The 24,115-nt window shown below is 34.9% G+C and overlaps 1 protein-coding gene across 3 annotated transcripts in view; it reads left to right on the top strand.

Moving 5' to 3' along the window:
* Window positions 1–23,413, top strand: part of TRIM24 (tripartite motif containing 24) — a 63,549-nt gene extending 40,136 nt beyond the window's left edge. The window contains exons 4-19 of one of the 3 annotated variants that reach the window (XM_081957066.1): window positions 2,944–3,076; window positions 3,448–3,528; window positions 6,434–6,548; window positions 7,404–7,550; window positions 11,197–11,314; window positions 12,583–12,878; window positions 13,281–13,448; window positions 13,789–13,968; window positions 14,392–14,527; window positions 15,152–15,224; window positions 15,952–16,120; window positions 16,895–17,181; window positions 18,423–18,558; window positions 19,442–19,516; window positions 21,627–21,776; window positions 22,726–23,413. In XM_081957066.1, coding sequence (XP_081813192.1) covers window positions 2,944–3,076; window positions 3,448–3,528; window positions 6,434–6,548; window positions 7,404–7,550; window positions 11,197–11,314; window positions 12,583–12,878; window positions 13,281–13,448; window positions 13,789–13,968; window positions 14,392–14,527; window positions 15,152–15,224; window positions 15,952–16,120; window positions 16,895–17,181; window positions 18,423–18,558; window positions 19,442–19,516; window positions 21,627–21,776; window positions 22,726–22,935 — 2,474 coding nt within the window. In that variant the 3' untranslated portion in view covers window positions 22,936–23,413. Of the gene's footprint in view, window positions 1–2,943; window positions 3,077–3,447; window positions 3,565–6,433; window positions 6,549–7,403; window positions 7,551–11,196; window positions 11,315–12,582; window positions 12,879–13,280; window positions 13,449–13,788; window positions 13,969–14,391; window positions 14,528–15,151; window positions 15,225–15,951; window positions 16,121–16,894; window positions 17,182–18,422; window positions 18,559–19,441; window positions 19,517–21,626; window positions 21,777–22,725 lie in introns of all 3 variants that reach the window. The other 2 variants (XM_081957065.1, XM_081957064.1) reach the window with 2 other exon arrangements.
* Window positions 23,414–24,115: the final 702 nt, after the last annotated feature.

A 24,115-nucleotide genomic window follows, 5' to 3' on the forward strand; every position in this document is an offset into this window, starting at 1 on the left:
TGGAGACCCGCAATGGTTGGAGGGAATGACTTCTACAACCTGCAAAATTGCTTCATTGGGGAATGTGACCGGTGACACACCTGGGGGGGAAGGGGAAACAGGGTCAGAGGTAAAGCTTCACTGGCTGAAGTCATAACTGGCTTCACTTGGTTCGTGCTGACATGGCACTCCTAATAAACAACTGGATTTTTCTTGAAAAATGGCTTGAGGCTCCTGCTTTTATTAGGGCATTGGTTGGAATCCTGACAGCGCCTTAATCACTAGGCCAAATTGATTTTAGTTTTAGTTTATTTATTTTCAAAGAAAGAGGGATACATTTCAGTTAAGAATAGATTGGTGTCTGGACACTTCTGATGAGATTGTTAGTTTGACTTCAAAATGAGATTTTTTCAGGCACGTAAGCTGTTTGAAATTCACATTAATGCATCTTTAGTTAATTGTATTGTTTTTGCTCTTTTATGGAATTGGCTTTTGGCATTTCTCTAATTGTAGCTGATACCTTCATATATTTAGTGGAGACGAGGAAAACTCCAGGATTAGTTTGAGTAGGCCTTGGTAAACTGCCTGATAATTGGGGGAAAGTGGCATTATACAAGTTATTTATTTTTACATTTTTTCCTAGCAACTTTTCTTAGATTCTTTATTTACTCTTTTATTGCTTTTAAAATGACAGAGAAACAGAAAAAAATCCACAGAAATAGAAGTACATGCATTGTCAATGAAAAGAGAAAAACACTTTAAAAAAAGGTGGGAAAATTGCAAGAAAAAGAAAAAATATAATCTATCATTTTAGCTGAAAATAGTTACAATTCTATATGTAGTTTTCTAATGCAATTATTAGTCATGTACACATATTTCTAATACATTTACCATATGTAATTATCCTATTTGATAGTTACTTTGTATTGTGTATAAATGAATTCCATATTCCATGATATTTGTCCATAGAAGATTAGGACTATAGGCAATCCGCTCATAGGCAGCTTGTACAATCAGGTCTTCAATCCATTGGGTGAAAAGAGACATACATTTATCTTTCCAATAACCCTTCTTAGATTCTTAACCTTAAATTCTAGAACCTTAAACTCATATTATAATCTTTTCATGTAGCTACATTGTTAAGTGTTGCAATTTGTGTTTTTCCAAGATATCTCTATTTGCTGAACCAATTTGAAAAGGAAGTTTTAAATAGGTGGCCAGGCATGATATAACAAACTTTTCTAATAGTTTTGAAACATTTTTGCAAAAGTGCATAGCATAACTACTCTTTCCATGACTAGGTTTTACCACCAAAGAGTGCCTCTAGATCTAGTAGTATGGTTGTATTCTTTGAAATATTTCTATCTTGCTAACAGTTTCATTTTATCATACAGAACAAGAAAGTAGTACATTTGATTTGTTAATTAAAATGTGTTATTTCCTAGATTTTTTTCAAATATTTTGTGGATTTCCACTTAATAATTGTGAAAACTTGTGAAATCAGTCAGTTCATGATGAGGATCTGCTAAGAACTTTGATTTTAGACTCTATTGTAAGTCTGTGAGATTGCTGCAATAAGACTAAATATTGAATTATGCCTTGAAAAGGTTAGGAAATTCCTCTTATTCTTGTTTTGTGATTAACAGTCTTTAAATGAATGGGGCCTGTCTGAGATGACATTCAGTTAATATGTTGCTAAGCATGAATTCAGCATGCCTAACATCCTTAGCTTAATCTTTTTAAAGCAAAAACCTTGTTAGAGAGTATGTTCTTATTAAAAGTCTGAAAGCCTAACTTCCTACATAAGATTTCCAGTGATCAGGAAATGATTCTTGCGTGCTCTGCGTAATTCCTAACCTTATAATTAGATCAACAATATCATGATAAAAAATCAATTCTTAATAATTTGCAGATGTATAGATGTTATAGAATTTAGATGCTAGTGCATAATATTAATTTATATAAATTGTATTGTTCTCATTCATATGATTGTTAAGTAATAATTCTTTTTCCCCCTATATGTCACATAACACATAGGATGTATAAAAATTTACCCTAACAAATTGTAAGATAAATAGGGCTTTACAATGAAAGTGGTCCCTTAGTGTAACCTTCTTATGAACTCATTCAATGCATTTTGTTCAAGAAGACTGAGTGTATACCAAGAGTCTCACAAATGTATACCAAGAGTCTCACAAATATATTCTCTGATCATTTCTTCTTGAGGCTACAACCAATATTGGAAGTGGCAGAATGGAGATAGTCAGATTGAGGACTGCACTAGGTGGTAGCGATCTTGCAATGTCAGCATGGATTAAATAGTGGCAATGGGTTAGTCCAATAATTGGGGGCAGGGGCAGGATCATCATTTTGTATTTCTGTTTGATTTGTTTAAAAATTTACTAGATAGCAATGTTGATGTAATGGGTTAAGAGACAATGAGAAAATAATGTTTATATATACTTTTTCCTGTTTTGAGAAATTAGAATTTCTAATGTGTTTTCAGATTTTATGATCTGAAAAAATGTGCATGAAATAAATAATTTGGTTTTTTTATCCTTTTGAAAATTGCCCAACTTAACGGGAGTCCAAACTAAACAATGAAAAAACCATAACAATTTAAAAGAGAATATGTAATATTAAAGTTCAGAATTTAGAAATATTTTGTTGGCATTGTCTCTATGGAGATAAACCTTTGCATCTTTTTAGGAATGTAACATATTAAAAATTTGTTTCAGAGAATCCATTAAGTAATTTTCCAAATATTTTGAAACAATAAAGCAAGTATGATTAAAATGTGTATGAGAGACAATATTAAGAACAAAAGAAAAGAAACTTTGCCTTGCTTCTAGACTTTAAAAGGGGCAAAATTGTACTAGTTGAGTTAACTTTCAGTTTTAGTCCAGATCTATAACAGTTCATTCCTATCCATCATAATTTTTTCCCTTTTTTCTTTTTTAACAGAAGCTGTTGGTGTAACCAATCAAAGACCCGTGTTCTGCCCTTACCACAAAAAGGAACAGTTGAAACTCTATTGTGAAACTTGTGACAAATTGACATGTCGGGATTGTCAGTTGCTGGAGCACAAAGAACACAGGTATTAAAATGAATATATCTGATAAAAATAAAAGACAAAGTTGGATAAAGAACTAATAAGAGTCTATTAGAGAAGTATGGATTACAAGATGTAGACTAGCCAGATTTTTTTTAATTTGGTTTGTTTGGGAGTTAATGTGTAATGTGACATGATTTATAGATATATATATCGTGATTATATTTATATCTTTTGATTTTTCCCCCTTTTTTCCTCTTTATTCAGTTTTGGTCTATGTATTTTTAAAGGACTATATATAAAATATATCTAATGTAAACATGCTGCATATTTCTCTCTCTTTCTTTCTTTCTTTCTTTCTTTCTTTCTTTCTTTCTTTCTTTCTTTCTTTCTTTCTTTCTTTCTTTCTTTTGCAGATACCAGTTTATAGAAGAAGCCTTTCAGAATCAAAAAGTAATAATTGACACTCTTATTACAAAATTGATGGAAAAAAACAAGTATGTAAAATATACAGGGGAGCAGATTCAAAATAGGTATTGAGTTTTATTTTGCAGCATTAAATATTATTTTAATATCTCAATTAGCTTCTTTTTCATGTTTGAAATGAAGTTTTATTCCTAGTAATTGGATTCATTTAGTTTTTACCTCTTTAAATTTGACGTGTAGAATAATGAGTTTAATATATGCACATGAAAATGCATAAAGGAGAATCAGAGTAAGATAATTTTGAACTTGGAAGACTTTGAATGTAATTATTCCTAAGTATGTTTTAATAATATAAAACAAGCAGTTAATCAGAACAAAGCATAAATCTTTTCCTCCAGTGGCCAAGTAAATATCTGCAGATTATTTATAAGCAAGATGAATGCAATGTGCAGTGAAAGAAAAGCAGAATTCCTATCCTAAATCATGCTACCTAAAATGTAATAATTTTTGGCAGAAGGGGTAACTTTGAGATTGCATGGTCTGATCAATATCATAATCAGGAAGAGATTATGGAGGAGAGGAGCTGTTGTGTGACTATAAGCTTGCCCAGAAAACTGAGGGTTGAATGAAAAGTAATGCCTTTGCCTCCATAATTTTAGTTTAATAGTGGTATTCTAATAAATTAAACAGGAAAATATTCCAGGAAATGAGCTCTTTGCTTATATTTACTTCTTCGCACAACCTCCAGCATTCACTACACATTTCTCCCAACAATGGGCATTCTTAAATCCATCATGAAAGAACTCCACACTTTGTCTCTTCAACCAGGTCCTGATAATCCTTTCCAAATCTTCATTTGAGTCAAATAGATGCCCACAAACTATTTTTGGGAAAAGGTAGAAGTCAGATGGCACCAAGTCTGGAGTGTATGGCAGATGGGGTAAGACAATCTGATCCAAGTTCGCAGTTGCCTCTTGGGTGGCTTGTGATGTGTGAAGCCTACTGTGGTCATGTTACAGAAAAAAATCATTCTTGTGCTTCTGAACTTAATCATTGTTTCAAAGTTTTGAGTATCAATTATAGTGCTCTGAGTTCATAGTGATGTCTGGTTCCAGATAGTCAATGTGGATAACACCATCTGCATCCCAAAAAATTGTAATCATGAGTTTTCCTGCCAAAACCTAGTTTTTGAATGTTTCTTCCACAGGTGAAACTTAGTGATGATGTTTGTGGACTGATGCTTCATTTCTGGGTCATAATGATCAGCCTATTCTATGAAGAAATTCCTCAGTTTCATTCTTATAGCATGGCAACAATTGCCAACAAATTTCTATTCTTGAAGGTTTCATTTATGCCATAACTATGTGAGGAGCATCTTGCACAATCTTTCTGATATTGAAGAGAAGAACATAAATAATGTTCCTATGAAATGCCAAGCTTGGCAGCAAGTTCCTTTCAAGTGATCTACCAATTGTCCTTAATCAGTTCATCAACATTTCTTGTGTGAAGCTCAGCCATTGCTGTCACAAGTCGTCTTATTTTATTTTTCATGGCACAAATCATCTGTTCCTGATTCACTTTCTTTATATTTTTTGGCCAGTGCTCCTATCAACAGTCATTACCATAAACAGCCTGGGTTTCGTGGTGAATTTCAAATGGAAAGACTTTCCTTCGACAGTAAAAAAAATCTGTCCTGATGTCTTGTTTAAAGTACTCTGATGAATACTCACTGCAGACTTCCATTTCATAAACATAGTAACACCACCTTTTCTAGTAGTAACTTCATGCCAATTAAAGTGAATGATGCTAAATAATGCATCAGAGCTTCTAGCATGTCAGTACTGTTGGTGACCTATACCACTGGAGGCATTGCTTTTCATTCTACCCTTGTAAACCCCTCAGTGGTAAAATTTACTCTTCTATTCCTCTTTGGTTCATTTTGAAACATTTCCCTAAATATCTATTAGAGATACCATCCATTTTCCCTTCTAGTTATAATAGTCACCTAACTGTGCAGCACTCTTAGGTAAAATTATTTTAATCAGGCATGATGGAGGTGGGGGGCTATTATGTCACAGTAAATGGGTGCAGTAGCACATATTTTAATACATTACCACACACATTCTCTTAAGCAAAACAATAATTATATGAGTCCATATTCTCTCTGAACCTGTCGCTGCACCTAGCTAGTATTTAAAAAAGAATCAGAGAATAATGAAAGAGCTAAGATGGCAGAGCTGCATACACCAGGTTTTACAGTTATTAGTTGCTTTAATATAGAATATTCTCCAGAGTCTTTCAATGTTTTCTTGAAGCTTAAAGAAATTGACCGACATATTAGAATGCCTTTTAGCAATTAAAAAATCTGTTTGGTTTGTATTTTTATATACGCGCACACACATCACTTACATATTTTAGTGTGCATATACATACATCCTACAGATAGAAAGATATTGCTATTTAAATACCTATGTTGAACAAACCACACTGCCATGACATCCCAGATATGTACAGTATGTACATACTGCACTTTGGTCTCTTGTTAATCATATTCTTGACACCAAGAAAAATGACAGAAACCATAACATTGTGCTACATATAACTTTTTTTGTGTTTTGTGTAGTTTTGAAATGTGCAAATTATGTTTAGGGAGGTAGCATTTGAGCAACCTTGGTTGATTTTGAAAGGTAAGCAGGATTCAAATTGGTTAATAATTAGAAGGGAAATTAAAAAGATAGACTACATTGGAAATTTGAAAAATATATTTTAAAGGAGGCAGTGGCAAAGTACTTCCTTATTGTTATCAAGAAAATTAAATTATGCAGAAGTCATCAGGAGTTAAGCTTAAAGATTTATTCTTAATTATATGCTGCTGTGATATTTTGTACCATATCAAGATCTGAACATCAGTAACATCACAAATTGTGATCACTGTACTGTTATAAATATACTAAATAGTCTTTCTACATTTTATAGAATCCATGAAGTGAATCGGAATCAAAAACTTGTGGAACAAGATGTTAAAGTTGCTATTTTCACATTGATGGTAGAAATAAACAAAAAGGGAAAAGCTCTGCTTCATCAGCTTGAGGTAGATTTTATTTTCCCAAGGAGCACTATTAAAGTGGTTTTTAGTGCAAAGTACATGATGTTTATATTATGTATGACTAAAAAAATCTGGGTATACCATACTTTATTAAAGTATTTAAAGAATAAATAGTAACAAAATAATGCATTTTGGAAGATTTCAGAATCAGTAGATGAGATTTAACACTAGTGACTTGCAATCTTCCCTGCTAGTCTCCTCCCCATTGACTTTCTGGGAAAGTCAGTAGGAAAAGTCACAAGTAGTGATCCTCTGATCAAGTGGTGTAAGATAAAGGTAAATGTTCCCCCGCTCGTGCATGCTAGTCGTTTCCGACTCTAGGGTGGTGCTCATCTCTGTTTCAATGTGGTGTTGTAGTCAGTGGTAAATGTTGAATCAGTTGCCAAGAATCCAGATCATGGTCATGAGATCACAGAAATGCTAAGACAGCTGGATTTTTTTAGCGTGGTCATGACCATCATTTGTTCCGTGCCATTGTAATTTTAAATGGTCTCTGAATAAATGATCATAAACTAAGGACTACATGTAATATCATTTTTCATCTGATAAATGGAATGTTATCTTTGAAAACCTAAAATAAAATTGGATAGTCTTTATGCTATCCCAGTATTTGTTGTTCAAATAAGTTTTTATTTGTTTTAGTAAAAAGCAAAATGGAAATAGTCTTTGAATCAAAGATTGCCTAAGAATTAATATAGTAAAGGATTTCAATATTAATGATAAAATGTTCAAGACTGACTGGTCTACTCTCTTGAAGCAAATGGAATATGATATACACAAAAGTAGAGTTAGTGGTTTGATCTGCAGAAATGATCATGGCCTTGTCTTCCTTCTTTGCAGTGTCTAGCTAAAGAACACCGGGCAAAGCTTTTACAACAGCAGCAAGAAGTGTCAGGACTTTCTAAACAACTGGAACACGTTATGAACTTTTCTAAATGGGCTGTCTCCAGTGGGAGCAGCACAGCCTTATTGTACAGCAAACGCTTGGTATGGATAAATCAACTTTGCAATCCTTACACATTTTTTTCAGATTTTTCCAGCTCTTCTTTTTCAGAGATACATTTGCAGCAGTATGGACAAGATAATTTATAATGGAAGCTCATATTTTTAAGATTCTAAATTCTGCCTTAAGTATAACTTACATTAGAAGCATTGAAGTTTGAAGAAAATGCTATTCTGGAGAAGTGTATAGAAAAAAACTATTTAAAATCTCGACTTTGTCGACTTTGTGGAATTGTTCTCATTACAAAAAGTGTTTGTATTACTATCATTGTGTTGAGGAGGATCATTTTCTTCTATTCTTGATATTCTCAGATGAAATCGGGCTTCGTTTGGATGTCCTGCTTTTTAATAACTTCGCTATCTTTTGAGTCAGTGGAAAAGAATAATGAAAATCTAAAAATCTGTGAAGAGGACATGATTATTACAGTAGTTGTGACGTTTCAAGCAGGGAGCAAGTGTGGCTTGGTGCAAACAAAGGGGCAGAGACCAGGTGCTCTCTCTAAGTCACATTTATTCAGTGCTGGACAAAGATGGGTTCTTCCATAAAGCTGGAAGAACCCTGAATGCAATTTCAAGCAAGCATAGATAGGCTTCTTAGGTACATAACTGGAACCCTGCTTACAAGAAATAGGATACAAAAGTTACAAAAGTACTTGTGCACAGATCTTGTAATTATGATCATATATTCAGCTGTACTTTATTGAGGTCTCCACAACTCTGGGCGCCCTGCTGAGACCTGAATTTTATTTCTTTCATTTCAACATTAGAATCTTTTTAGACCAATCATCAGAATTATCAGAATCCTGATCAACAGGATGGATTCAGTTTACATCAGGATTAGCAGAGAATCAATGTAATTAAAAATAGTTTTTGAACAATTTTATAGAAGTTAGAATCCATCATTTTGTTTTTTTTATTTACAGCCCTCATAAATTGCATTGTAATTTTATTTTCTGCTTATGTAAGTGCATAACAAATACCATTACTACTTTTTAAAACAAAGTATGCACAATTCTGCATGTTTCTGTTCAAGAAGTATACTTGATGTTCTTTGCACAAATGCTCCCTTTGCTTATGTGAAGCAAAGTTAGATTTTCTACTCATTTCCACTCTTAATTTCTAGTCCATTAAAAAAAAGGGGAACCTTTCTAAATTTTTTGCTATTAGTTGTTTATGTAACATCACAATTATGTTCATTAGAAAACCTGCAGATTGCTTTGGTTTTCTGCAATTTTCTGTGTGGCAAAAGGCCAGTGTAGAAACTATATGCATACACAGAGAAAGACAGCTGGGAAAAGCAAGGGATGTTCCTATTGTGCCAGTCTCTCCTTTCAAATGTTTACATAACTGATATACAGATAGTCCTCATCTTACATCCATTTGTTCAATTTGTTCATTCAAAAAATGGATGTACAACTGATCCCTGAAATTTCAGCCATAACGGAAACCTGTGATTACATAATTATCCAGGCATTTGGGAGAGGCATAGTCACTACCTTCCTTGCTGGCTTCTCACAAATAATGTCAATAGGAAAGCCAGCAGGAAAGGTTACAAGTCGCTCCCATACTTAGCAACTCTCTGCCAGAGGGTAGAACAACAGATGTCAGAGTGTCAGCAGGGAGTGGGCAGAGGGCGGGGCATCAGCAGTGCCAGCAGTCCCAGTTTCTCAGGTGGCCCCTTGGGAGAATTAACTGTCCACTTCTGATCTTGACAGACTTGAGCATTGAGCCCTGTCCAATAAGATGAAGTTCAGTGATGAGAAAAGTAAGGTCCTGCACTTAGGAAAGAAAAACCAAATGCATAGGTATAAAATAGGCACCTGGCTCAATCTTAGTAACTGTGAGAGGGATCTAGGTGTCCTGGTAGATCACTGCTTATGTATGAGTCACCAATATGCTGCAGCTGCCAAAAAACTCAACACAGTTCTAGGCTGCATCAACAGAGGGATAGCATCAATATCATGCGAAGTGCCGTCTTGCAAGACATACTTGAAATACTGTGTCCAGTTCTGATCACCATGATTCAAAAAAGATTTGAGGCTCTATAGAAAGTACAGAGAAAAGCAACAAAGATGATAAGGGGTTTTGAGACTAAATTGTACAATGATTGGCTAAGGAAATTAGGTATGTTTAGCATAATGAAGAAAACGCTCAGAGGAGATATTGATAGCAGTTTTACTTGAAAGAAACAACATTCCCCATCATCACAATAAGTATAAATGTGTTAGTAACTTGTCGCTATCTTAAAATAAAACAGATGATCTCTTCAACCTGTATCTCATCTCTTACCTATAAGCAGGGGTGGGCCTCAAAATTTTTAGCAAGGGGTTCTCTGCCTGGTTATTGGGGTGGGCGTGGCCATGGTGGGCATGGCCTAGTCTGCCTCTTGTACCACAGTGGGAACTTTTTCCCCTCCTTGGGCTCCTCGAACCTCTGGAGGGCGAAAGCGGCCTCCCCAGGCTCTGGAGGCCCTCCAGAGGCCCAAAACGGGCCCATCGGCCTTCCCAAATTTCTGGCAGGCACAGTTTTTGCCCTCCCCGAGCCTCCACACGCACCCTGCCTTACGTGCATTCAAAATGGGCCGTGTGGAGACTCCTGAAAGAGGAGGAGCAGGCGGAGCCAGCCAGGAGTGGGATTTGGGAATTCTGCAAACTGCACAGAATCTTAGCTAGAGGTTCTCCCTAACCCCTGTGAACCCCCCCAAGCAGCTCACTCCTGCCCTATAAGTCAATCCTTAAAGCCCTAGTCAGCAAAACTCTATTAAGGTTTACCAGAGATGACAACATATCTACTTTAACCTTGATCAAATAATCCAATTTTATCTTCCTTTAACTTTTCAGAATCTTGATTTTTAATCCCTTCAAATAATGTTCTTTTCATTTTTTCTTTGTGCTGACTTGAGAATTCTGAGTAGTGAGGTCCACACATCTTAACAAATTTGAAAATACTGTTCTATATTATCTCTCCTTAAGTCCTCTTTCATTCACTCTGCTAGGAGATTATACTGTCTTTTAATTATTTTCTTACATGATTCCTTCTTTTTCTTCCTACAGTTGTTCTTCTTTCACCCTAGTTTCCTCACCACTTTTGTTTCAATCCTTTCTTTCATTATATCTATTGTTCCTCAACATCCTCTCTTGACACTGGCATATGGGCCTATCCCACACTCAGAGCTTTTAGTTCACTATATGATAATAAATAATCAATTTAGATGCACTTTTAAATCCATTTAGTGTTGCCATGTGTGTACTTATTTTAATTTATTTATTTGGGTTTATACACTGCTCCAATCTGATAGGGCTTTGAGCGCCATGACCTATGCTTAAATGACGTTTTTAAAGCAAACAGGTCTGTTTCAGAGCAATTATTCACCCAGATTATTCACCCAAGCATTGTCATTAATTCTTGATTCTCCTTAATTAGACTCTGTACTTGCCTTCTCATTCATCTATTTGTGTCTTTTAACAGAATGATTTTTCCTGCATCACATTCGTTTAGAATGTTGCATATTTTCCCCCAAAACACATTCATGATACTTTCATGCTATTGCCTATATTTCACCAGTTATGAGTCATGTGTAATGTTCTGTCACACTGAGATAGTTTAATAATAATATTATCTTTTTTTCTAGATTACATACCGATTACGTTACCTCCTTAGGGCAAGGTGTGATGCCTTACCAGTATCTAATACTACCATTCAATTTCACTGTGATCCTAGTTTCTGGGCCCAAAATATTTTCAACTTAGGTATGATGAACTCCATTTGGTTTTGCTAATAGAAACTTGATATGTTTAACCCATTAAATAATTATATTTGATTTATTTTAAGTACTTTTTGAAATACAGTAGAATACACATTTTATTGAAATCAAGATACCATCTCTTGAGTAATGATACACACTTTTCATTTTGGTTTGCCCTCCATTCTATCTCTAGCATGGGAAATCCTATATGAAGATAAAATTGTATGTGGCAGTGTGTATTCTTAGTGTGTGTTCTGGTACACTCATCTTGTTTTGTTCTATTTGTAGATGATACAATGTCTCAGTTGGTTATAGGTTTTCCATTTATGCATCATTATAGTTTAGTGCATCAGTCACTTATAACAGAGTTCCCCAACCTTTTCAGCTTGGACTAGTGGGGGGGGAGAGGGGATGGTTTCCCGTGTGTGGTGGGCAAGCACACATACACACGCAGCTCCATTTGTGTGTGCATATATACCCACCACTCGCGTAAGTAGGATGCACATGCTCACCCACCACTTTCGCAGCCTGGTTCTGAAAGACTCAAGGCCTGGTATTGGACCACAGCCTGGGGTTTGGGGACCCCGACTTACAACTATGTTAACACTTTGTTATATAAGTAATGTTATATAGGGAAATTGATAATTTAATAGAGTGCCATTTTAAAATTGGACATTTGCCAAATATATACAGGTAGTCTTCCACTTATGACTACAATGGAGCTCAAAATTTCTGTTGCTAAGTGGGACAGTTGTTAAATGAATTTGGCTGACATTTTATGACTTTCTTGCCACAGTTGTTAAGTGAAGTACTGCAGTTACCTGGTTGTTAAGTTATCTGGCTTCCCCATCAACTTGCTTGTCAGAAAGTTGCAAAAGGTGATTGCATGACCCCAGGGCACTGCAACCATCATAAATATGAGTCATTGCCAATCATCTGAATTTTGATCAGTGACTATGGGGATGCTGCAGGGTCTTAAGTGTGAAAAGCGAACATAGTCACTTATTTCAGTGCTGTTGTAACTTCAAACGGTGACTAAATGAACTCATAAGTCGAGGACTACCTGTACCTGGCAGTTTGTAAATGTCTGGCCAATACCTTATGCATTTATATTATTTCAAGCAATTAAATCATGTCTAACAAAGTAGTTCTAGATTAACAAAGGATGTTTAACACAGAGGGCTGTCAGTGATGCCAGAAAGGATAGCTATTATTGTGATAGAGGTATCTGTAGTAAAATTGTAACTTATAAATATAATTATCTTTATTTAGGTTCTTTGGTAATTGAAGATAGTGAACTCCCACCTCATATGCCTAAAAGTCCCGTGACGGAACCAAACATACAGCCACAAAGTGGCTTACCTTCAAATCAACTATCCAAGTTCCCAACGCAGATCAGTTTAGCTCAACTTCGACTTCAGCACATGCAGCAGCAAGTGCTTGCTCAGAGGCAGCAGGCACAGCGGAGGGCAGGCCCTGTGGGATTCCCAGAACCTAGAATTGCAGGAGCCATACACCAGGCTCCTCCACCACCACCAGCACCACTACCTCCGCCTCCACCTCCTCAGGTAAGTTAGGGCAAGTCCAAAGTAGAAGACATTTAGCTATTTCAATTTTATTCAGAGGAAAAGATAAAATTAGCAAGGAGGCATCAAAAACATTATTACACAGATCAACATTTTGTGCATTTTACTACACTTTATATACTTTTTTCATTCTAGGAACTCGGGGCTCTCTAGAGTTCCTAAAATATGAATTGATTTAAGCCACTCCCTTTTCAAGCTCCTATGCAACGTTTCCCCTTTAAACAGACTGTGAAACTTTTTTTTTTCAGGCTGCACGGCTTTATGTTGGAAATGAATACCACCCCTGAAATGATTTATCTTTTATAATTTTCCCCTCAACATTTAGGGAAATATTTGTTATAACTAATTACCTGTTAGCTAAGAATGTTCCTTTTGTCTTTCCAGCAGCCACCTCCACGTTTGGTAAACTTTCAGAATCACAATTTCAAATCCGTAGGACCAGTTCCTCTGGCTCAGCCAGTGAGGTTTCCTCAAAATCAAAGCATACCACATGCATCTGTAAAGCCATCTCCACTACAGATGGCAATTTTGGCACAGCAAGCCATTAAACAGGTACATTCTCCATGTGATGTGTAATACTATATCATGCTACCCAAAAAAAAGAACTTAAAATACATTGTCAACTCTATTTTGCTATCTAGAAGAAAGATGAATTAATCAGCTCAATATTTATATTATTGGGAAAGAGGCACATTTTTGTTTGTTGGCTTGCTTATATATTGCTTATTTGGAATAATTTTTGCACTTTCAATTCAGAGCTACTTTTATCAACTTTAATATTAATAATTAAGCAGAGTTCTATCAATCATTATCCACAATGTTCCATGCAGCTTTAATATCTTCTGTACATGGATTAGGAAATAAATTGTGTTCCTCCTCTCCCTTTTTCTAGTGGCAAATCCACAGTGGTCAAGTTTTGGCTACTTCATCGAGTGCTAGCAGTACAACTTCGACTCCCTCCAGTCCCACTATTAATAGTGCTGCTGGAAATGATGGGAAGACTTTTGCTCCATCTATGATTGATCTTAATTCAACAATGAGTGGTTCCTGTACCTTGCCTTCTTTACCAGATGTGAGATAGTGCTATAATTTTTGTCTTTTTAAAAAAGGTTTATTATTCCAGCATGCTGCTTTATTCTAATACAAAACTTGGTGGAATTATGCCATACAGTTTGGGATTAAAGTACAGCTAGTGCATAAAGTAGTGACTTCTTTTTAGAACACATCCTAGAAGCGTCTTTTTAATACTCTAACCTTTTCAGTGATATTAATGATCAAGTTCCAATGTGTTTATGTTCTTAATGACTTTTCCAGCCAATTAAGAGCTTGCATCTGTATAGCCTTTAAATTTCCTGTAAGTCTTCTGTCCCAAACACCCATAACATGCAACACAGGGCTATCCACTTTGTTATTAAAGGAAACTGTAATTGCTTTTTGTTGAAAAGTAGTGAGATAATGTTTTCCTATTTAGAATCCTTATTGTCTCTCATTAAAGATTGACTGTTCAGGAAGTGTTCCATTGGAAAGTATTGGGAAGAGAGAAGCATTTGCAGAGCACACCCAAACCAAACAATATTCACGCAAAACTGTGCAGTCTCCTAACTCTTCAGTTCCATCTCCAGGACTGACTGGTATGACAACTATTATTTTTAAAACTCTTATTATTACACTGTTAGGCACATACAAGATTTGAAGCATTGGGAAGGAGAACATTAGTGAAAATACATAATCATATGGAAATAGTAAATCTAGTGCAGAAATAATGGTTGCCAAATAACTATTGTGAAAGAGAAGTTATAGAAAGATTTGTAGAGCTTTTTTAAAAAGACAATATAGTAATCATAGAAGAGAAACTAAAAAATTTAAACCGTATATAAAATTAAATGAATATAAAAAGTGGAGATTCTTAGCTTAAGTAGTAAGCCAGAACTAAAATGGAGAGGATTGTGGCATTGTTGAAGGTAATGCTGATTTTTTTTTAAAGATATCAGCAGCTAGAACACAAAAACAAAAATGAAAGTCTTTGAAAAACACAAAACAATCCTTCATCTTGACCACTGAAAGTTTTTGTTTTTTGAAACTTTGAAGAATTGATGTTTGTTTTTGTTTTTGTTTCTTGGTTTTAAGTAAAAAATAAAGAATAGAATAGATAAATTGCTAATATTTAAAGTGCAGTTTAATATGTATTTCAAATATTCATAGGTATTATGCAAGGATTTCTTTCTAACTTGATGGTTTTTCCCCTGATGGTTTAGGGTTGGTTACTGCCTCTGGTGTCCATCCTCCAATGCGTTCACCCAGTGCCTCTAGCGTAGGAAGTCGAGGCAGGTAAGCAAACCACGTTAGTAAATACAGATTTTGGTAAAAAAAAGTTACGTGATTAGCACAATCTTCCCTAAGTTTTACACCATTGGGATGTGAGGCTATATTTTCATTAATTTCCTAATCAATATGGCCATGAAACAGGAACACCCATTAATAACCAGCAATGTATATTAAGCTAGTATACATGTTAAAATACACAAAACATAATTTCTGCAAAGAAGATATACGATATGAAGATACATTTTATTTTGATTCTACAAAAAAACAAGAGAAATGTAAGTATGGTTAATTAAAAAGAGCTTAAATGATACTCTTTGGAAAAATTAGTTTTAAAATATTTTAAAATCAGAGCTTAAAAAAGCAGAAAATATTTTACCTAGATGAAGCAAAAATACAGATAGATAATTAAGGAAATCATTATCTTTTTATCATATTGTATGATAATATACCCATTTTAATTTTGTAGTTGAAATATATTCAGTGTAGTTGAAATGTATGCAAAAATGTTTAATTTTTTGAAAATACATAATTTCAGTCAGACTACTACATTAATCAGGCTTTGTGTTCTCAAGATTGAACCATGAACTTTATAGAAAAAATATGGCACTGATTTTTCCCACTTTATGCAAACAATAATTTCTGAAAGCAGTGTTGTGCTCTAATTCAAATAGTGCAAAATCTGTTTTAATGATCTATTTGATCTTTTCTTTTTTTCTTACTTCATATGTAGCTCTACTTCTTCTGGCAAACCATCAGGTGCAGATTCAACCCAGAGAGTCCCTGTGGTCATGTTAGAGCCTATCCGAATAAAACAAGAGTCTGGTGTACCAAGTGAGAACTATGATTTCCCAGTTGTCACAGTGAAGCAGGAAACAGATGAAGAATCCCGTAATCGAAATGTAATCACAATTATGTGTATTATTCCTAATACTAAAGAAATCTTAGAAACAAATGACGTTTATTTGGAGAGCACAGTATCAAACAGTCAGTTAATTTTATTTATGGCCCAAATGCCCCAAAGCTGCCAGAGGCAAATATGGCGATCCTTTCCCTGTAAGGCTTTTATATAGGAAAACCTTGCCATTGTTTCTCAAAAATATACAAAAGAATGCCCTCTAGAAATTCCAAAGAAGTGCATTTAGCCAATGTCTGAGAAATAGTGCTTTGTAGACAAGCACCCTGTTCAGTTGTGATTTTAGCATTTGTTCATCAAAATCTCTAAGAAAAGCAGCATTTTCCTTATTTTAGCAAAAAGTTCTCAGGTTTACATCAGACAGGTTTACAGAATATTCACCCAATTACAATCGTGTTTCCCACTGCATTTTCAATTTGTTTAGAATATACTCCAGTTTGTGCTTTAAAACTTTTGTCCTGATTGAGACAGGAAGGCTATGTGGTAGGAGGAGCCAATTTCCTTTCCACAGAAGCATTTTATATAAGGCTATGATGAAGAATATTTAATGAAGTCTTGGTAGCTTTTTAAAAACTCTTAAGGTATAAATGTTGAAATTTTTAATATCATATACTCTTGATAAAGAGCATATTCAGCTGAATCAACTGGCTAAATAATATGTATAATTTGTCAAAGAGGCATGATTCTCTATGTATATATTAACGTGTGCAAAAAAAGATACTTCATTTTGATGAAATTAGACATTATTTTTTATCTACAGTCCAGGTTTCCAAGAGCCATTCTTTCCTCAGTGTTACTGAATAGCAACCTCTCCTCTGAAGCATCAGTGTTGAGAACAGAAGCACCAGACAGTACAGGTGACCAGCCATCCAATGGCAAGGCAACATGGATAGGATCTCCACATGGCGGAGATGGCAGAAAAGATGATGATCCTAATGAGGATTGGTGTGCAGTATGTCAGAATGGAGGAGAACTTTTGTGTTGTGATAAATGTCCCAAAGTGTTCCACCTTTCATGTCATGTTCCTACACTCAGGAATTTTCCAAGGTAAAGTCTAAAGCCATGCTCTTCTATGGCATGAACTCAGACATTATTTAAACAATTGCATCTGATTTTAAAGCTAAGCTGGAATCGGCAGTGTGAAGTTTAGTCTGTGGATGTATAAAACAAGATACCACTGTGAAATGTGTAATTGCAGGTGGTTTTCCAATCTTTAGCTCCTGTTCATATTTATGTAGGTTGATAAATGCACCTGGATGCAACAGCTGTATTTGTTCCAATTTTAAAGTTTAACCAATAAATCTAGAATAGTGGCTTTTGTTTTTGTTTTTGTTTTTTGTTTTGTTACAGAATGATGCTTAAAAATCAATTGTCTCAAATATTTTTTCCAACTTCAGATTTTATATACAGTAACTAAATAATAGACTTTAAGTAGGTATATATATTATATAAGTAGAACACCTCTTTTGAGTTGGTTATATTTCTGTTGGATCTGTATTTTCCATTTAATGTTCTTAATCATTAGTCGGTCTCCCTATGAAATCCCAAAGATATCTATGGTATTGTTTCTGGTGCTTCCTTTCAACGGTTGTGGGCAACCAAGTGTGTTGGATGATGTAGAAATGTAATAAATAAATTAAATAAGGGCAGCAATTGTAATACTCACTCATAACCAATACTTTGTTTTCTTGTTATCTAAGGATTACTAAGAAAATAGTTTTGTCAAAGCTAATTGGGAATGGCCCTTACCAGTTTTTTCTACCATTTAGATAGTTCCCTTTCTCCTTTGAGAAGAGAAAACTATTCACACAAGCCTATTGCAGCAAAGATATGGATTATTGTAGTCTTGGGAGGAGGAGGTGGCAAGTGGAGAGTGGCATGTTAAGAATGTTCTAGTCTTCTGTCTTATTCTTTCCCATAAAACACTATTAGCCATGAAGTAATCATTTGGGAAACAGCTCAGTCTGACTTTTTGTGTCTTTCAGTTTCATTTGAAAATAATTTTAATGTTTGAACAATTTGATTCCACTCAAAAGTAATTGTATCTATTTTAAGGATAACTATTTTAATACCTACCATCTCAGTGATTGGGGATTCTCGATCTGAATGACAAAGAAACTCAAAATTGAGCAACGTAATTTCTCCATCATTGGTTTCATTGTAACCACTGTATTTATTAACTTTTAATACTCATTGTAAAAGATAGGTGAAAGAATTAGCTCGCAAGCATTCAGAATGCAAAAATGGGAGGCTTATATCAATCTTCCTTTTTCATTTTTTCTCCCCAGTGGTGAATGGATTTGCACATTCTGCCGTGATTTGTCTAAACCTGAAGTAGAATATGATTGTGGTGTTTCAAGCCATGTTTCTGAAGAAAAAAGAAAAGTGGAAGGCAGTCCGGGCTTGGCACCAATAGATCAGAGGGTAATTTCATTGTATTGTGTTAATTCTACAAACTAGTTTGTGGGGAGGAAAGTGCAAGATAATGAAAATAATGAATTAATTAGTATTGAGAATCTGAGACAAAAATACAGATAATAACAGCATAAGCAATAGCAATTAGACTTATATACCGCTTCACAGCCCTTTAAGCGAATTACAGTCAGTATATTGCCCCCAACAATCTGGGTTCTCATTTTACCAACCTTGGAAGGGCTGAGTCAACCTTGAGATGGTCAAGATCAAACTCCAGACTATGGACAGAGTTAGCTTGCAATACTGCATTCTAGCCTGCAGTACTGCGCCATAAGTTCAACTCTTCTGATTTTCTATTACCCATGCACATGTACATTTCAAGCGTTCAAACTTTTCTTTATTAACTATTATAGAGTGCTGTTGTGATTATTTTAATGTTATCTATTTAAGTGCTTTTTTAACAGTGATATATGGATAAATTGCATATGTACCAATTTAGACTACTCAACACTTAGAGTCAGAGCAGTGTTCTGCCTGAAATATTACATTAATGTAAACTTGAGTTTCCTTTGCTTCAGAAATATAATTATACCATATTTACATAAATATCATCAAATATACAAATAACAAATGGGTACGAGATATGGAATATTCAATTTGCTATGTCTATCCTTCATAGTTTTATAAAATATGCATGTCTCAGAAGTTCAAATGAATATTAAACTAAAAATATTGGTAGGAAAAATCCATCGAGGGATGAGAAAAAAGGTCAAGGTTTTGAGCAAATTCATTATTATATTAAAGATTGCATGTTTATATAGTTTACAATGCTGTTGTAAACTTTCAAGCTGATGTCCCAAATAATTTTACTTATTTCTGTCCCAATATATAGAAATGTGAAAGATTACTTTTGTACCTTTACTGTCATGAAATGAGCCTTGCTTTTCAAGATCCAGTCCCTCCAACGGTAGGTTATTAACTTTACTATTAATCACTGATATTTGTACCCATTATTGGTTAAACAAGAAGATTTCTGTGTTGTGCTTTAAAATACATTGACTCCATTCTATAATATTGTGTCTTCTCCTTTAATTATAATCTTCAGTTCTTTCCAGTTGCTTCTAGTAGTTAAGCCTTCAAGGTCTCTCTTACCATGTTTAATCCATAACATTTTGCCAGGAAAAGAGTGTTTTAGTCCTAAATTCAGAATATTCATTTATTTTAAGAGGATTTTAAACAAACCACGTATTATTCATAACCTTATTTCCAGTGAGTCTGGCCCCTTAGTCCATTTAAGAACTTTCCAAAACTAATATTCCACTCAATCCTTTTGCAGTTTATTTCCAAATTTAGAATAGATTAAATAACAGAATTGGAAGGGACCTTGGGGATCTTCTTGTCCAACCCCCTGCTCAGGCAGGAAACCCTATACCATTTCAGATAAATGGTTCTCCAATCTCTTTAAAAAAATCTCCTCCAATTTCTTTAAGTTCTTAAATTTACACGAAACTGCTTTTCTTGAGGCTTGAAGGAAAATCACTCAGTAATAAAACTTGCCCTTCTGAAGGTTCTTAATATCCAAAAAAGGTGTTTTTTATATTAAGGTTTTTGCTGGTTAAGATTGAACATGACACTTTATTATTTGTTAATAGATGAAAGTATAAAAGAACAGAAGTATCAGCTTTAAGTCCCATTTTTAAAAAGCCCCAGCAGATTTTGAAACTTTTTTTTACTTCTTCCTGATAGTTAACAGAAAACGTAGCAGGAACCACATACCTCTAAACTGCACCTGTGCAGTTTTAGCAAAATCATATGCTTTGGAAAAGCTGTTTCTCTTGTCTGCAACCTCCTTAGTAAAATCAGGATAATAGATATTAATTTCTTTTTACACCACTATACCTAGTATTTTTCTGATTTTTTTTTCTAGTTCTGTGTAGAATCTTTTATATGTACATAAAATACATCTGTATTTTATACATATGTTTATTTCCAATTTTAAAAATCAGCAGGCAGCAAAAAAAAAGATCTCCATAAATTCTATACTGCAAAATTTTTAGGAATATTCTCTGTGTCAAGCATACACATATTTTTTATATAATTGAAACTTCAGGCGATCACAATCTTCAGAAGATTGTGACTAGCACATTTTGTCATCTTCTGGTTTTTCATTTGACACCTTGGTTAGAGACTTCCTTAGTCTGTTTAAAATTTTTGTTAGATTCTGTGGTAACTGTTTAAGCTTCCTAAGTCAGCAGGATGTCTTCTGCTGCTACTTTTAATAGAAATGAGTGGGATGATACAGCTGTAGTTCACTGAGCTTTCTTGGTTCTAGTTGACGTATTTAGAATAAAAGAATCAGCTATAGCTGGTTGTATATTACAATAAATATTCTTAATTTACCAGTTTGATGAAATGCTGCTGAGTAGCATAGGATTTCATGCTACTTATAAGAAAAAAAGAATCAAGGGACAAGAAGAGAGATCAGATAACATCATCAGCCCCAACCAGAAATCCATGATGCTATCAGCTTTGACGGTGGTGGCATCACAATCCCAGCCATTGCTTGACCTGGCAATTTTAAATAACTACTAGCCAGTCTCTAGTATTCCTTTGGGGGGGGGGGTAGTTGTTTAGAGGTGGTGTATCTGCCGTGGCAAAGACTTGGAGGAAATAGATTATCAGGACCCAGACTAGGTGTAGAAGTATGAAATTGAATTTGTATTTATTGCTGTTGTGGATGATCTGTGACAGGATTGGGATAGGGAAAATATAACCCACCTGGTTCAACTTAATTTTGATACCATCAGTCATAGTATCTTCCTGGATCACTGGCATGGTGTGGCCTTTAAGCCTAATAAAATAAACAAATGCAATGTATAATCTTCTGCGATACAGCTTGCTGTTTGTTTTAGAACAACTACAGCTGAAAATACATTTTTTCATGTTTTCATTGATGACATAGGAATACCTAATGGCATCTGGCTAAATATCTGCAATGTAACTTTTTTTAAATTCCAAAACAACAGAAAAATAAACCCAAACTAAACTTCTGAAAATACTTATCTATTACTTTTTAGGTGCCTGACTACTACGAAATAATTAAGAAGCCAATGGATTTGTCAACAATAAAGAATAGATTGCAAGCACAGCTCACAATATATTCAAAACCAGAAGATGTAATAGCTGATTTTAGGCTAATATTTCGAAATTGTGCTGAATTTAATGAGGTGAAAAAAAGAGTATACTATATTCTTACACACATTATTAAGAAACCATAATTGTTAACTGGTATTATGAAAGGCTCAACCCTGGGTGTGAGTAAGGGTGGATGGCAGGTGAGCCACATCTTGGAAAATAGCGATGGCAGCAACAATCTACCAAACTCACTAACCCAAAGAAACATTTGTGGACAGAGCGTGAATGCCAACCTTCTACCCTACAGTTCAGCTCTGACTTCTGCTGTACCCAGGAGTCTAATTTTGGGTACCATGATAGATTACAGAGCCATGTAGTTATAAATTATTATACACCAGTTCTCTTAACAAGAAATAATAGAATATATCTAATTACAAATTAAAATTTGTTTGATTGCCATTTCAGTACAAGTAGTCCTCAACTTAAAACCATTTGTTTAATGACCATTTGAAGCTGCAAGGACACTGAAAAAAGTAATTATGACTGTTTTTATTACTTACGATTGTTGCAGCATCCTCATGGTCATGTGATCAAAATTCAGATGCTTGGAAACTGGTTCATATTTATGACAGTTGCAATATCCTGAGGTCATTTTGTGACCTGACAAGCAAAGTCAATGGGGAAGCCAGATTCACTTAACAGCCATGTTACTAATTTAATAACTGCAGTGATTCACTTAGCAACTGTGGCATGAAAGGTCATAAAAATGGAGCAAAACTCACTTAACAACTGTCTCACTTACCACAGGAATTTTGGGTTTAATTGCGGCCGTACGTTGAGGACTACCTATACTATAAATACTATAATGAAACATATGAAAGTTACAACATACCTGAAATCCTACAGAAGTGTTGCCAAAGTCCTTGAGATTTATTTGTCTGTTTCCAAAATAAGAATTCACAAACGTTTCTAGCAATATTTTATGTAGTTCATTTAGAAACATTACCCTAACACTATTAATACGTTTAATTTCTCCAACAGCCTGATTCTGAAGTAGCTGATGCTGGAATGAAACTAAGTTCTTATTTTGAGGAACTTTTGAAGACCCTTTTTTCAGATAGAAAATTCTCTGTTCAGCCTTATTGCCATTCTGATAAAAACAGTCCATCTCCAACAGATGACTCAGATGATGAATTTGTGCAACCCCGGAAAAAACGCCTCAAATGGGAAGAGCACCATTTTTTTAAGTAAGCTGCTTATATGTACTCTTAAGCACTTTTACTTAAATATTTATCAATTTTTCATTTTCTAAAAATAATTTTTGACATCGTTGATTTCTACACATAAGGGACATTTAACTGGAAATAATGCCTTCCTCTGTTGATTTATATCTACCATGTTTGTTTGTAAATGAATTACAATCTCAGTCCAGGGAAAACTAGGATGTTTTGGGCGGAAACAAATTAAAAACAATTAGTTAAATTAGAATTGAAAATTCTATTTTAAGAAAATGGCGTCTTTGGGAAAAAAATAAAATTACCAAAGGATGTGGCTGGCCAAAATTATAATTCTTTACAATTTTACTATACTTAAACATTAGTCATTGGAGGGTAGAAAAGCACATAGTTTGCTATTATCCTAAGTTTCTGAGAAGTACAATGAAACTGTAGTTTCCCCAGATAATGACTTGTGCCCTAAAGTGTGGGGAGATGAATTAAAGTTCTTTGAAAACATATGCTTTTGTGTCTTTGTGTGATCATATGAAGAGAAATCTTACTGTAACATTGATTGGAAAACTTAATCCATGATAATGGATGCATGGGTAGATATGGTAGGAGCTGGGGAGGGAAAGGAACCTAGTGTATATTACTATTGTTACGTTCCAGCCCCTATGCTTTGCCCAGAGCCTGGTCTCTGGAGACTCAGATGCCCTGGACTCTGATTGTTGTTGCTGAATGCCCCCAGCCAGCCTCTAATAAAGCCTGTCTCATATATAATTTGATTGTGAATGAGGGGGCTGACCAGGTAGGTATTGCCAAAACATACCACACAAGTATCACCAAAAGTGTGGTGCAGGAGTGCTTTCATCTCAGAATCATGCCATCATGGGTTTGAGAAGCATGGACAGGATAAGGGTGTGGTGGTGATCATTCAGTAGGCTGTAGTGACCTTTTACTTCCCCCGGATGTAGCTGGATGTAAGACACTTTATGAAATTGAAGCCCGGTTCCCAGCAGATGTCACACATGGATCTGTTTTTGTCACAGGGCAATGGCAAAGTGATCTGAGGTGGTGAGAGAATGCTGGATCAGTCCTTGACTCTAGAGTTCTCAGTAACTGCTTCCCAATGCAGAAAATTTGGGCTTGTCCAAAATAATTGATGGACTGATTGAATCATGCCTTTGTGGACATTCTGTGATTATGACTTTTTG

This window comes from Natrix helvetica (genome assembly GCF_964273705.1).
Source record: "Natrix helvetica genome assembly, chromosome: 6".
In the NCBI taxonomy this organism is placed as follows: domain Eukaryota; kingdom Metazoa; phylum Chordata; class Lepidosauria; order Squamata; family Natricidae; genus Natrix; species Natrix helvetica.